This window comes from Thermobia domestica, chromosome 2 (genome assembly GCF_964235325.1).
Source record: "Thermobia domestica chromosome 2, izTheDome1.hap1.1, whole genome shotgun sequence".
In the NCBI taxonomy this organism is placed as follows: Eukaryota; Metazoa; Arthropoda; class Insecta; order Zygentoma; family Lepismatidae; genus Thermobia; species Thermobia domestica.
In genome coordinates, this window is record NC_137455.1 from 48,644,259 (window position 1) to 48,660,043 (window position 15,785).

General features: G+C 34.4%; 1 protein-coding gene across 1 annotated transcript in view; it reads right to left on the minus strand.

The window, feature by feature from the left end:
- The window catches only part of LOC145679674 (uncharacterized), a 29,698-nt gene extending 21,296 nt beyond the window's left edge, over nt 1-8,402 (minus strand). The window contains exon 1 of the mRNA XM_081750248.1: nt 8,079-8,402. Within this exon, the coding sequence (XP_081606374.1) occupies nt 8,079-8,333 (255 nt within the window). The 5' untranslated portion in view covers nt 8,334-8,402. The remainder of the gene's footprint in view (nt 1-8,078) is intronic.
- Between the last annotated feature and the right edge of the window lie 7,383 nt (nt 8,403-15,785).

Below are 15,785 nucleotides of genomic sequence, written 5' to 3' on the forward strand. Positions count from 1 at the left end.
GTGATGGAAAATTTTCTTTTATATACCTGAATTCAGCACAAAAGTGCAATAAGAATAAACAGTTTTTATCCATGTTATCGAACCCTTGTTGGCCAATGTTATTAAGGAATAACGAATTTGTTCATAAAATTATTCCGTCTTTCATACTGCATTCATGTGAAATATCACCATGTGTTAACTAGTATATTCTTGATATTCGAAGTTTTAAATTTTCAGATAAAGAACGCATTGTTTGTGAATTTTGTGTAAATACGTGTGATGATATAGTAAATTTCCGTTGATGAAACTATCATACAAATATAATTTACCTTTACTATATCAAAAATAAATTGATTGGTTAACAAATCAATTATATGGATTAACTTGTCTTTTATTTGGAAAATTATGAAAAATCAGTCTGAAGATATGAAATATAATCATTGTCAAAAGTCTGAGCACACTACTGATTTATCCAACATTAAGTAGGTTTTCATATATATATATATATATATATATATATATATATATATATATATATATATATATATATATATATATATATATATATATATATATATATATATATATATATATATATATATATATATATATATATATATATAGTGAGATCTACTTACCCAAGTGAACACTCTCCAAGTGTGTGTAACGTGAGAAATAACTATGTGTTGAGGGCTATATTCAAAGTTCATTCATTTTTCATACGAATATATTCCTTATTTTCTTTTATTATTCGTTGAATCCAGTGTTTTATATCTTAAAAGTGTGTGTGTGTAGTGTTGTTCACTCAAGCGTTCGTGTTTTATCAAATTGTAATTTGTATGCACTCATCAGTATCCTTTCTCTCTCTCTCTCTCTCTCTCTCTCTCTCTCTCTCTCTCTATATATATATATATATATATATATATATATATATATATATATATATATAAGAATTTGTGTAAGGTATTTTTCTTCATTTGTGTGTGTATGAATACTTATGGAACTATCAACTCGCCAGTCATATATATGCGTACATATGCGCAGAGGTAAAATACAGTTCAAACCTTGATTTCCGAACCACTAAGGCTATCCATGTCGCAGTATATATTTCCTATTTTTATGAATTTGCGCTTGAACGCGACGTGTGCTCTGAATGAGGTTGTTATCAACTGTTTCTTTAAGGACCATTCCAGGAGCCAGTACCCAAGGGAGAGGGTAGGTAGCAGACTTTCTTGGGGAAAGTGGGTTCCTCATCCTCAATGATAGCAGTGCAAATCATTTCTCCACTGTTCATAGTAAGTACGTATTCCTATATCGATTTCTCCATGTGCAGAGCTGGTCTGTCCCGACCTCGGTGACGTGGAGAGTACATCCCGATTTTTGTGGCAATTATCACTTTACGTTATTCGTCGATGGTCTTCCTGTTTTTCCTCAGTTTCCTGTCCGACATTTCAATCTGAAGCGTGATGACTGAACTAACTTTCGTACGCTCAGTGAGTTCTATTGGTGTCGTGAACTTCTTGTAGCTGCTGTAGCGGAGGCTTTCGAGCCAACGTGGGGCCGCGGTGGCTCAGTGGTAGAGCGTTCACTCTCTGGTGTTTGGGGTCCCGGGTTCGATCCCAGCCACCGCCAAGTGAGCTTTGTGGTGAACAAACACCGTGTGTGTGGGTTTTCTCGGGGCTCTCCCGTTTCCTCTCACTTTCTTCACTCCACCATTTCATTCATTATTCATCATCGCCGTCTCCTTTAGCCTAACCGGCATAAGCGTTGGACGTAAAACTCGAAGATTTATTTTTTCGAGCACTCTTCTCAATGCTACTCGTGGTTACATTCCTGAATGTGGTGGCGACCGTTCCCGCCGGCCAGTTTCTTGGTGGTCTGTGTAAATAATTGAGGCTATCCTGGCTTGTCGATCAGCTCCTGATACCTTTAATCGTCAAGCAACCGGTGATAATCTTTAGCAATTTCATGTTCGGCGTGCTCGGGCTGAACGCCTTATAAAACTCGTGATGTGTCAAAGCTGGAAAATTATGTTTCGTCCCTCAGTTGTCGAACGCCGTATCTACATTTGGGGTTGTGTTCGCTCTCTTACTGATAATAATTCTTCACGACTGTGCTTTATCTGTGAACGGTATGTTAGAGACTTACCCTTCAGAAATAGCTAATAGTTTGGACCACCACTTTGCGTCTATCTTTGAGTATGCACACTACACTGCAGTATTTGCTCGTTTTTGAACAAAGGTTAGAGCGGAACTCGTTAAACTTCCGCACTGCCAATACCGAACTATAATGCCCCTTTTACGTTTGTTGAGATTATGCTCTTCATGAATCGTCTAATACTGCCCCAGAACCTGGCTGCATCTCCTATGAAATGTTGCGCAACCTCTCCAGCGATACACAGCTTACATTACAATTGTATAATCGCGTCTGGTTAGAGTAATTTTTCCCACTCTATTGGCGTGAGGCTCTTTTTCATCCCGTCATGAAACTAGGGAAGTCGCAACTAGTCACATGAGCTACAGACGTATTACTCTTCCAAACTGTCTGCAACTTTTTTGAACGCTTAATAAATACGCGCCTGGTGTGGTATTTGAAATCTAATTCGCCCTCGCTGAACTATCAGAGTGGATTTCGATCTTTCCGAAGCACTACTGACAAGCTCGTTCATCTTGAGGGGCAGATTCGTGACGCATTTCTCAACAGAGAAAATCTTGTTGCTATTTTTTTTTGTCTTAGAGAAGGCGTATGACACGAGTTGGCGTTACGGTATATTGAAACAACTACATGACTGGGTTCATCGTGGACATGTGGCTCACTTCATTGTGAATTTTCTTCAGGAGCAACATTTTCTAGTGCGAGTAGAATCTAGTTCTTCAGAGCGTTTTGTCCAAGAAAATGGTGTTCCACAAGGCAGTGTACTTCGTGTCACGTTGTTTGCTATCGCCGTCAACAGTGTTCTTTCGCAGCTCCAGTCTCTTGTCCGTGGTCTGCTTTTGTTGACCATCTCGTAACTCATTGTCGCTCCCGACACTATCGCGGCATTACTCAATAACTTCAAATGGCTTTGTATCATCTTGTTCGCTTGTCGAACGAGACAGGATTTCGCTTGTCAACTGAGAAGTCTCAATTGTCCCTTCTGTCGCCAACTAACTCACGTTATTGACCTGGACTTCTATGTGGATGCACTCGTTTGTTGTTTGTTGATACGGTCTGTTTTCTGGGTCTGATCTTTGTCAATTCTCTGACGTGTTCACCGCATATTCGTTCTCTTAAGTACCCTCGTCTCCGCGCTCTGAATCTTCTTTGTGTTCTGTCCCGCCGCACATGGGGCACTGATTGTACTCTCCGCTTATACCGTAGTCTAATCCGTTCCAATTTGGACTATGGTTAGTTGCTTATGCGTCTGCTCGCTTCTCTCAATCCTAAGAGAACTTGACACACTCCACCGTTTGGATATTCGACTAGCTACTGGCGCCTTCCGTACTAGTGCTGTTGCCAGTCTTTATATGAGGCCAACAAACTATCGTTAACGTTTCGTCGTGGGAGACTCCTCCTCAATTATTCTGTGCATGAGTTATATTCCTGACCACTCCTATTGACCTTGTCTCCGTGGTGAGAGGATTTACGAGCGCAATGCTGCACGACCTAGTGCTACACGCCCATGGTACATCCGTGCATGTGAGGATGTTCTCTCTGACGAATTTGTATGACCCTCTTTCTCGTTGCTTAGGTTTTGTACTGTACTCTCACGGTTGCTTTGAAAACTTGACTTTCGCTTGTCTTCGCATTCGAGACAGCACATCTCTTCCCAGGTATACCAGCAAGAGTTTACAGCATTATTAGAGAGGTACACTGATTTTAATGTGTTTTATACGGATGGATCTAAGGATGGAAATTCTGTTGGCTGTGCCTGTCACTGACGAGAGCAACTCAGAGTTCAGTCTGCATCGCCTGTGTTCACTATATACTGCAGAATTAATTTCAATTAAGCCTACCCTCGATCATACGCTTACGCTATCGTAGCATCGTGTGCTGGCTTGCGCCGATTAGTTACGAGCCTACAGAATGTCTTCAGTAAGCGCGCCCTCATTCAAGACATTCTTGTGAGACGCCATCAGCTAGAGCTACAGGGTCGTGTGCCGGATGTGTGCTGATGGGTGCCGGATTATGTCGGCATTCAGAGAAACGAACATACTAACACAACTGTCAAGCACACCACCTTGGCTTGGATGCATGGAGCATAGTCTTCCTAGCACCGATCTCTATAGCTATTTCCATACCTTGATGCGCTCTCATTAGCAAGTAGACTGGGACGAGGCAAATGAAAATAAACTTCACGCAGTTAAACTACGCCTTGGAGAATGGCGTACATCCGCTCGCCCTTCTCGTCGAGATGTGCTCCTAACGCTTTAGGTATCGGGTACTCTCATCTGAAGCATAGTTATTTATTGCGTGGTTTGAGTCGTTCATGTTGCGAGAAATGCATTGTCCCACTGAGTATTCGGCACATTCTTTCGAATGTCTTGAATACTCTGAACTCAGAGAGCCTCACGGACTGTCACTTACACTTGATAGTCACTTGATACGCATTTGGCAATGATATTACTATTGTTGAGAGTGTCTTCTCTTTTGTGCATGCTTCTAACATTGATCACATTCTCTGATCTTATTTGAGCCTTTTCCTCGTGTTTGTGCTTTTGCTGCACTTTTATTTTTTGTTCTCACTTTTTACTGTTTTTCACTATTTATTGATATTGTTATATATTTTCTCTATTATTATTTATTGTTATTATTCTATTTTTACTATTCATTGGTATGGTTCTATCTTTATTATTTATTGTTGTTACACCTTTACTATTTATCATTATTCATATTTACTATTTATTGTTATTGTTATATATGTTATAACTCTCATATGTTATTATTTTATCTCTTCCTTTAGTTTTTATTTCTTTTCAGCAATATTTTTGTTGTATTTTTTATATGTTAGTTTTTTATAATTTTATTTACTGCAGGTGAGCTGATTGTAAAAAGAAAAATATCCTCGACGCTGATGTCCCCATTAAACCTCAATCAATCAATCAAGAAGTGATAGCTATTTCCGGATAGAAGTGATAGCTCAGTGTCTGTATCCAATATGACGGTCTGGGGTTATTTTATCCACAAAACACTCTTTTAAACATATCTGTATTATAAAGCTCAACTGTACTTTAATCATCGCAATATTGCACATATGTACAGCGTTTGTGTTAGCATATGTATTGGTTTTTAAATACTCATAAAGATAAGAGCAAGTTTCAGGGTTCAAGGTGGATTCTTACACGTGTTAGATTGTTAAACTTTTATGAGCACTGGGAAAACCCATTTTGGACTTACTAGGGAAGGGCGTAGGGTGTTATTCTGACTTCATAATCGAGACTATGCTCAATCGACTCCTTTTTAGATATAAAACAACTACCCAAACGGAGAAATCTTCGATCGCAAGGGTGATTGAAAATACGCGGGTTAGAAGTCCAAAAATCCGTTTATTGTTAAAAATGAAGTTAAACCAAATATTGTTTCCTCACAGGTTGACACTGGCAGTGAATACAAATATCAGTTTACACCACCGACATTTAATTTGTAGTCAATCGCGCTGTATTGGCGCTTCAAACAGATCGCATAGCAGAGCAGCCGGCCGCTGAACTATCCTGAGCAGTACTCCAAACCCTGTCAGACTATGCTTATGCATTGAGGAAGACGATGACTACAGTCGAATAGGGGTAGCAATATATTTGATCAGCCTATCGACCCGCTGTGTCAAACAGAAGGCAATTTGAAAGTTGTAAGACGCTATTATCCTTAATTTCCTCCTTAACAAATGCCCTTAACTTGCAAAATACGTACGTTTTGACCTCATCACTGTGCTGGAGATTTAAAAAAACAAAAATGAAGCGCCTATCCCAGAAAAAGGTTACTACAAACTTTCTGAAAAATCTGTTCAATTTTGAATTTTTGACGTTCATAATTCAAACACGCTTGCGATTGAGTATTTCTCCGTTTGCGTAATTGCTTCATACATAAAAATAATTCGATTGAGCATAGTCTCGATATGAAGTCAGAATAACACCACATGACCATCCGTAGTTACTAAATTAGGTATGAAATTTGGTATTTGGACTTCCCATTTAAAACAATTAACAACTTGTTTTAGCGTTTTTCTTAATATTTCGTCTAGAATGGAATAAAAAAGGCGAGAAGAAAAAGGGGGAGTTGCAGTTGTTATAATAAGATGGCTACATCTCGGAATCATGTACGGTTAGGGGGATGCGGTGGCTCAATGGTAGAGCGTTCACCTCCGATAATTGCGGTCCCTGGTTCTGTGCCAACTCGCACCCAAGTGAACTTTGTCGTGGACAAACACCGTGTGCGTGGGTTTTATCAGGGTTCTCCCGTTCCTCCCACTTTCTTCATTCTATCATTTCATTCATTTCTCATAATCACCATCTCCTTTAGCGTAATCGGCATAACCGTGGGGCGTAAAACTTAAAGATTTCATTTCATTTAAAAATTTCAGCGTTGAGACACGAGAATTGTGTTTAAAATAATCAAAGACGCTTTTAGAGGTTTTTGAAAGGGGAATGGTATCTTGGTGGTACATCGTTCACTTTTAGTGCGTTATGTCCATTGGTTCGATCCCAGATCGCGACAAGTTGGCTTTGTGATGAACAAACACCATGTGTGGGGGGGCTTCTAAGGATTATCCCGAGACATCCCACTTTCTTCATTCCACCATTCCATTCATTCTCATCATCATTGTCTCCTTGAGCTGACAGGATAATAGTGGGAAGAAAAACTGAACGAAAAGATTTCAATTAATTTTATCATCGTTTCTTGATAATTCTCATAAAATAGAAGAAAAAGGTAGGGAAAAGATGAGGTTGCGAACGTTGTGATAAAATGGTTATTTGTTGAAGTCCCTTAAGGTTAGGGACTTATTAGGGAGATAAAATTTGGTATATATATCTCCTTATTCAACATAAGTTGCATGTGCCACAGCGTTTACGGAAATGATGGCGATTTACAATCGGGATCTGTATATTTCAAAATTTTTCAGAATAAATTTTTAATAATATTTTAATTGATCAGTGTGTAAATAATAGAAATAAGTTGTGGTCTTACTTGTGAGATGTGTATCTACATAGAAATACTATAATTAAAGCTTAACCTTTTAAGTTCAGACTTCTCCATAGGGTAGCCATTAAGCAGAATATACAAAGTGAAATGATGTGAAGTTAAGTATCTAAAGGCAGGGTACTAACTCGTGGTACGCAACCATAGAAGTATCCGAGAGTTAAAAGATCCATATATTTGGGAAATTTACGTAAGTATATGTTACTTTCATCTAGAAGAACAACGTGGAAGCAATGAAAACATATTGGAATCTTATCTCTAATATCTATAATAATGTACAAATAGATAATCCAACAGGTACGGTAAGTACTTTAATGCCATATACAATGATTTTGCGCTATGCAAGTTGTGTATACCCACCGTCGCTGATGCACCTACTCCCTACTTACGTATAGGTGCGCGGGCCTTCTGCGCTCCTGCCCTCACTGTCTTTTAGATAGTATTCGTGCTTTTTACTGGAAACCTACCATAAGTTAGTTATGTTCTTCTACACAATAGTTTTTGTGGCATTCGTAAGATTCCTAAAGTGAATCTTTACCAAAGAATGCAAGTCGACAAAGCAAAAATTATAGTTTATGGTGTAAATAGTCGATTTAATGGAAAAGAAGTATATATGGATCCATATCGTAGATGTGCACCCTGGAAATTCCACTTTTAACAGGTGATGGGGAGGGCAATTTACGTTGTTTTTTTATATATAAAAGTGACGTCAAGGTTGTCTGTCTCATCAGAACATTTGAAATGAATTTTTGAACATGGACTTTATCATTTTACTTTGATTGAAATGCGTATTTTAAGGTTTAAAATTTTCGCAAACAACGATGTCAAAACATTCTAACCGTGTGGTAAACAGATATTTCAGCTAGTAGCCAATATGTTCACAGAAAAATTTCAAGCATTTATACTAATAATACATAATACTCTACCTGATAAAACCTCATAATACATCCATTAGCAACAACTGGTGCTACACGTGGCCACAGTACACAGTAAGAAAACCGATATAACATACAGATAGAAAATATTATCGTTGAAATTGATGTCCATATATCGACATAGCTCGCCGGTGGATCAACACAATGCAAACCCAAATATATTGGTGCTCTGTCACTGCCAATCTGAGTTATCCAAACTAAAACCGTCCAAAATGGTATTATTAACCATTCAACGGGAATAGTCATGTTTTTATTCTCAATACATATAAGTTTTCTTCTTAAATATTTCTTGTGATTAATAGCACCTTGTCCGATAATTTCTTTCTTCTTTCTTTCTATACGAACCTTGTTTCTTCATCACTATTATCAGTGTTTTTCTCGCCTCCGACTTAAATGTAGTCTTAGTAAGCTCCAAATGCTAAATTCGTTAGGTGATCTCTATTGAACATTTCGACTTAAGTTACTATCTTCTTCAATGGAAGGAATATTTCAAGCAATTTATTTGTATTCATCTTCGAAATTGTTCTATACTTTTTTTTGTGTTTATATATATATATATATATATATATATATATATATATATATATATATATATATATATATATATATATATATATATATATATATTGATATTTTTTATCAACATTTTAAAAAAAAATATTCCTTCTTATATTTAACTAATTTATTGTTTTCCTTTACTTTTTTAAAAATATTTATACCATTAAGGAGAATAAATTGTATCATGCTTCGAATTGCTTTCCAATTATATGTTGCTATAATATATTTGTAATTATATAGTCCCATAATTTAATTTTTGAAGAAATGTAGATCTTTGGTTTTGTAAGTAAGTACATTCGAATAATAAATGATCTAGAGTGCCTATACCCTTATCACACCAACAGTGATAAGTCTCCTTTTTTTTAATTTGGAATAATTTAATTGCAGTAAGTGCTGTACCTAAAAGTATTCTATAATATGCAATGATTTCCTTTCCTGCCCAATGTTTTATGAATTCCCTGGGTTTATGGGAATGATGTACGATGGTTTCCCAATAAGTATTTCCAGATAATAATTTATTATTTTGTTGCAATTGATTTACTATTGTTGAAAAACGTGTATCTATAATATAATGGTAACTTCTATAAGGAATTTTTATATAATATGGTTTTCTAATTCTAGTTGCAGACTTTGCTTCATTGTCAATAAGATCGCCATATTTTAGGCCAATATGGGAAGGCATAAAGTAAAACTGTTCAGTGTAATTCTTGTTTTGAAGTGTTTTGTAAAGATGTTTTATATTTAAAATTGTCCAAGTAACTTTTGCATTCCAGTATGTATTTTGCAGTGTTTGAAGGACACTAAGTGAATCAGTACATATACATGATATATGTATTTTATGTTTTAAAATATATAATAATGCCTTACGAATAGCGAAAGCTTCTGCTTCAAAAATTGATAAAGATGATGGTAATTTATATTTAAGAGTAAGATTATTAGATGATATGAATATTGCAGCGCCCACTGAAGAATCTGGGTATTTTGATGCATCTGTATAAATTAAAACAGTGTCTGTGCGTAATTTTTGAATTTCTTCTTCCCAAATATTTTATATACTTTATTACGTAATTCCGAATTTTCGATTTTTATAAAATTCGGAATCGTGACATTTATATTTACTAAATTGATAGTACATTGCCATGTAAAACAAGGAAGAAGGGGTATCTTATGGATAAATGGTTGTATGTATTTAAGTCCAGTATATGCTATATAAATCCATGGTCTATTATTGAGATATGGTATCTTTTTATTCCTATTAAATAATTCTTCTATTTGTTGTAACTTATTAATTATTAATGAAGAGGTGCGACCAAATCTTGTTAAAATAAACCTTTCTGCCGTTCGTTGTACTAATATCGTTAATGGAATTGAATTGGTTTCTTCTAAAAGTGCTTGTTTAGGGCAAAATCTTGGTTGTGAAAAAATGATTTTTTGTAAATCATAAAGTATGCTTTCTACTCGATTATAGAATTGTTTGAGATTGTTAGAATAAAATATTCCTCCATAAGTAAACTTGGCCATTACTGTATGTTTTAAAATATTTGATAAACTGAAAGGATTGATACCATATTTCTTAGCTGCTATACATTGAAATAATTTTGTAAATTTCTCTGCTTGCTGTGTAAGATATCTTAGATGTTGATTCCAATTTAATTTTTTGTCTAAAAATAATCCTAAATATTTAATATAAGATTCGTTCGATAATTTGTGATTTTGTATATTAATTGTTATTGTCGGTACCAATTTTCGTCTAGTAAAAATTATGAATTTTAATTGTTCCCAATTTACTTCAAAACCATTAAGCTGTGTCCAAGAAATTAATGAATTAAGAAAGTTTTCTATTCTTTCTTTACCAATTTCCAGGTTTGAAGTCGTTCGTGTGATAAGTATGTCATCCGCAAATGATACTAGTTGTATTGTTCCCTTGTTTAATTTAATTAGATCATTAATGTATATATTGAAAAGTATAGGACTTAATTTACTGCCTTGCAGTAGCCCTATCGATGTAGTACGTGCCTCATTATAAGTATCACCAATTTTGATATATATGTTCCTATCAATTAAAGTATTATGTATTATCCTTATAATTTTACTCGGTATATTTAACTCATATAGCTTATTAATAAGTATATCTAAAATTACAGAATCATAAGCTTTCTGTAAATCTATGCTAACTGCTAGAAGATAGTTTCTGGAATAAAATGCATGATGAATATCTAGAATTACTGGGGCCAATGCATCATAGGTTGAAGTGTTTTTGCGAAACCATGTTATATTATTATGCAGAATTTGGCTATATTCTAAATACCAATTCAGGCGATTAAGTATAAGCCCCTCGAAAATCTTATATGCACAAGAGAGGAGTGAAATTGGACGATAATTATCTACTTTACCAATTGATTGTTTTGCTTTTGGAATCGGGATGATTAATACTTTTTTCCATTCTAGGGGTATGACGCTGGTGTTCCAAATATTGTTATAATATTCTAAAAATAATTTGAGATATTTTTCTGTTAAATTTTTAAAGTGAGGATATGTAAGACATCTAACCCAGGTGAAGTAGTTTTTGTGATATTTTTGAGTACAAGTTCTAATTCTCTTATTGTAAAGTTTTTATCTAAAACAGGATTTTTGTTACATAGTAATTGTTTCTGTAATAAAAGCCTTGAATTGTTAACAAAAGGTGGTAATAGGTTTTGATGGAAATCATCTATCCAATGTAATTGACTAAGGTATAGAGGAGTATTCGTATTCGACATCTATCCAATGTAATAGAGGAGTATTCGTATTCGACATATTTTTTGTGTATTTTCTCCAGAAATTCCAGATATGATGCAACGAAGACCTATCAGAAAGTTGGTTACAAAAATCTTGCCAACTTTGTCTTCTGATACTTTGTATTATTATTTTTTTGATTTAGCTTTTTGTGCACAATAATGTAGAAAATTGTCTCTAGTTTTATTATTAATGGAAGTATGATAAGACTTTTGTACCATATTTATATTTTGTTGGCAAGTTTGATTCCACCATATAGGTTTATGTTTATTTTATCTTTTTGTTTATATGAAGGAACAGGTGTGATTGCTGTGGTTTTCTTAATGATAGAAACAGTTGATTTAATGAATTTAAATATTTGTGAAGGATGTTGGCCTAAATATTCAGATGATGAATTGGAAATTTTCCCATCCAGAATACGATGATAATCTGTCCAATTTATTTTTGAATGAATTTTTTGTAATTTCGACTTAAATCCTAATTTTTTCATAATTATTGATGTCTTTAGTTTGAAAAAAGTGAGTTGTGAATATAATGGGTAGATGATTACTATCACATGGTGTGAAGTATGTTCACCATTCTGTATCAATATAATAATTAAGTTTTGATAAATCTGGGACACTTAAGTCTGTGGAAGAAATTCTGGTAGGAGCTCCATTATTTAGAGATACTGGGATTCCACTAATTTTGATAAGAATGATTTTCCAGCTTTATCGGTTCGATTTGAACCCCATATTTAATGGTGAATGTTCAGGTCTCCCCCTATATAATCTATATTTAAGTTATTGTTTAATAAATAATCCCAAAAGTTATCACTTACGTGAGTCTTAGGAGGAATATATATATTTAGAAATTTTATATTATTTACTGTAACATCTAGAATTTGTATGTTAGGGAAATTAGTAATATTTGGTAAAGAGAATGTGGTATATGAGTAATTATTTTTATGCAAATAGCAATGCCTTCATAATTGTCTGATCTGTATTGATTGATAACCGTGTAATGTTTAATTTGAAGATGGAATATGGAATTGCACCAAGTTTCCTGAAGTAAAAGTATGTCGGGTTGAAAAGTTTGAATTAAGTGATGAATATGGTTTATTCTGCCCCTTGCACTTTGACAATTCCGCTGGATTATTGTAAATCTGCTAAGTTTATTATATTCCATGTTAAGTCAATTGAAGAGATGAGTATATTGATGTTAATAGGTTTTCTAGATGTGTATCAAATTTATTTGCTAGAGGACCACCAAAGAAATTTGATAGACATTATCTAATTGCTTCTTTTTTTATATTTCTTATTAATATTAGTATTGACTGCATTATCAAAATTTCCTGTTTTTATGTATTTCTAAAAGAAATTGAAGTAATAGCCCTACAAGTTTCGAGATTCATTTTCTGGTTGTCCTTAATATTAGGAGTTTTTGGAAATATATCCTGATTTGCGTTTGTCAAATACCTATTGTTTTTCCTCTTAATTGTTCGATTTTCATCATTTATGCTGAATGTTTTTGTTTCATTTTGATTCGAAACCTCTACTTGTGAACAACTATTTTTAGTTTGTTGAATTCTAGAATCCTTACCATTATGAAATAGATTCCGAGAAGAAAAGGAATTTAGTTTTGGTGAATCTGTAACATTTCGTCTTTTCTTTTCTGGGGGTGACTCTATAATATTTATATTATTGCTTGAACCTGGAGTAGAAAAAGTATACCTACTAGCATAAGTAAAATTTGTGCCTGGTTTCATAGGAGTGGGATAATCTTTTGTTTCCGGATTATTGGAAAGTTCTCCCTGGAAATATGTTTGTATTGCATTAGACTTATATTGGATTTTATTAACTAGCTTATTGGCTTCATTAAAAGAAATTTTATTAATTGCCATTAATACCTACGATCTTCCTCTGTCGTAGTTTTTTAGGACAGTCATTGCTATCTGCCTTATGTTGTTGACCACAATTAGTACACTTACTAGGATTTCCCGATAATTTCCCGAATAGTCAACACAAACTATTGCAGTGTAACCAGTAAACATGAGATAAATCTATCAACTATAAAGTAAAATATTGACCACGAATAAGCAAACACCTGATGTTTACATAAAACTGTAATTTTCATGAAAAGTATGCAAGTATACGTCCAAAAAATTTAAATTAATAAATTAATCACACACAAGGACAAACGATATTTTTCCTACTTCAACTTGTTTCATCATTGCTGAAAATTTAATCGCCGTTAGTCATCGTTTCCGAAATTTTATAATTTAGTTGTATTCTATGTATGCAACTTGCGAATTACATACAACTGAGTATTGTGCAGGTTCTAACACCAGTTTCAAAGATACCTAATATAATGAAAACGATCAAACCTTCAAGTGAATTAACAAGTTTGATGCAAATTAATTCCCCTTTATTGAAAACGAACATATCTATATCTACATATATCTATCTATCTATATTTATATCTATACTAGCCTTTGGCTAGCTGGGGGCACCGCCTCAGCCCCCGAGTTTGCTCGGTCTATGGCCTCGCATTTCTTTTCTATCGGCCTTTGCATCAACATTGAATTTCGTGAACTTGCTCCTCATATTTCCTGAATTTGCCTATCCGGCGGCTTCGCCCATACACACTGTCTTTGCTCGGCCTACGGCTTTGCACCTTTTAAACCCACAATTCTATCGTTTCTTTTCCTATTTCCAACTATCTAAAAGATAAGATTTTGTATCCCAAAAAACGCCCATTTAAATGGCATGGCAACTTTTCAGCCCCCTTTAGACCCCTAAAAAATTTAAAATATTCACTTTTGGCAATTTTCCTGTGGATTAGTCCCGGAAGGCTACAATCATATCAAATTTCATCATTCTAATCCTGCCGGAAGTACCTAAACATTTTGGAGTGTAGAAGATGTCCCTTATAAATAACATGGCAAAGATTTTTCAGTTCCCTATAAAACCACTTTACGATTGGAATTTTTTATTTCTGATGATTCACTTAAGTAACGCTAACGAAAACGTACGAGCATACCAAATTTTGAATTTTTATTCCAATTCTAAGTACCTAAAACATGAGATTATAGGTAAAAAAAAAGGACAATTTAAATAACACGGGGGAATTCTTCATTCTCTCTTTAGACCCCCTAAAAATTAAAAATATTAAGTTTTGGGAATTTTCCTGTGGGTTTGGTCCGAAAAGCTCCAATCATGTCAAATTTAATGATTATAGCCGTGCAGGAAGTGCTCAATAATTAGGGGGTGTAAAAGGTGTCCCATATAAATAACATAGGAAAGATTTTTCAGTTACCTATAAAACCACTCTAAAGTTGGAATTTTTTGTTTTTACTGATTTACTTAGGTATTACTAGCGAAAACGTACAAGCGTACTGAATTTCAAGTTTTTATTCCAATTCTAAGTACCTGGTATCTAAAACATGAGATTATAAGTTCAAATAAAGGCCCATTTAAATAACGGGGGAATTCTTCATCCCCTCTTTAGACCTCCTAAGAATTAAAAATATTCACTTTTGCTAATTTTCCTGTCGGTTAGTTCCGGAAAGCTACAATCATGCGAAATTTATTCATTGTAGCCCTACAGTAAGTGCTCAATAATTTATGTCAGCTCATGTGGTTTTATAAGTTATGTATCGTGTAAAACCAGAGTGAACCAAACACCAGAGTGTTCATCATGGAGAAAATTATGGTTAAAGTTGGCGTTATATTGAAAAATCCTGGACATTCATTTTTAGTAGTTTCTTTTCTGAACTTGCTTTACAAAAGAACCAAAAATGTGTACATAAAGTATTTGAATGAGAAAAAGAAACAAGTTTTGTGACATGAAAAATATATCGGAAAACAGTGCTTTGTAGTTAGTTCAGTTTGGCATTATACTTACATACGATTTTGTACCTAGTGCACTCAACTACGTATTATAACATAGGAAAATAGTTTTAGAAAATGTTTCAAACCTTAGCAATGCAACAACGGAAACTCTTTATACGATATGAAATTCATTATCATTGTCGAAACCATGATTATGGTAATTTTCAAGTTCATGATCTTCAGCACGACAATCTTCCACTGATTGCAGATTCTAGTAAAATGGGTGGTGAACTGGTGGAACAAACTGTAGGAGATAAAGAAGATCTGTCTTCTTTGCTGCGCTTATGGAATGTCCAGAAGGATACAAAGAGGATAAATGTACTGAACCCAGATCTTTTGGTCGTCCTTTCACATTTCTGTTAAAGTTGACGGAATCATATTCGTCCATATTGAAAGATGTCTTGTAATATGTTATTCCAGGATTATATTTTTCAAATTTATTTCTTTCATCTCCAACCATGGAACTTTGCACTTATTCGAATTCACTTTCCTG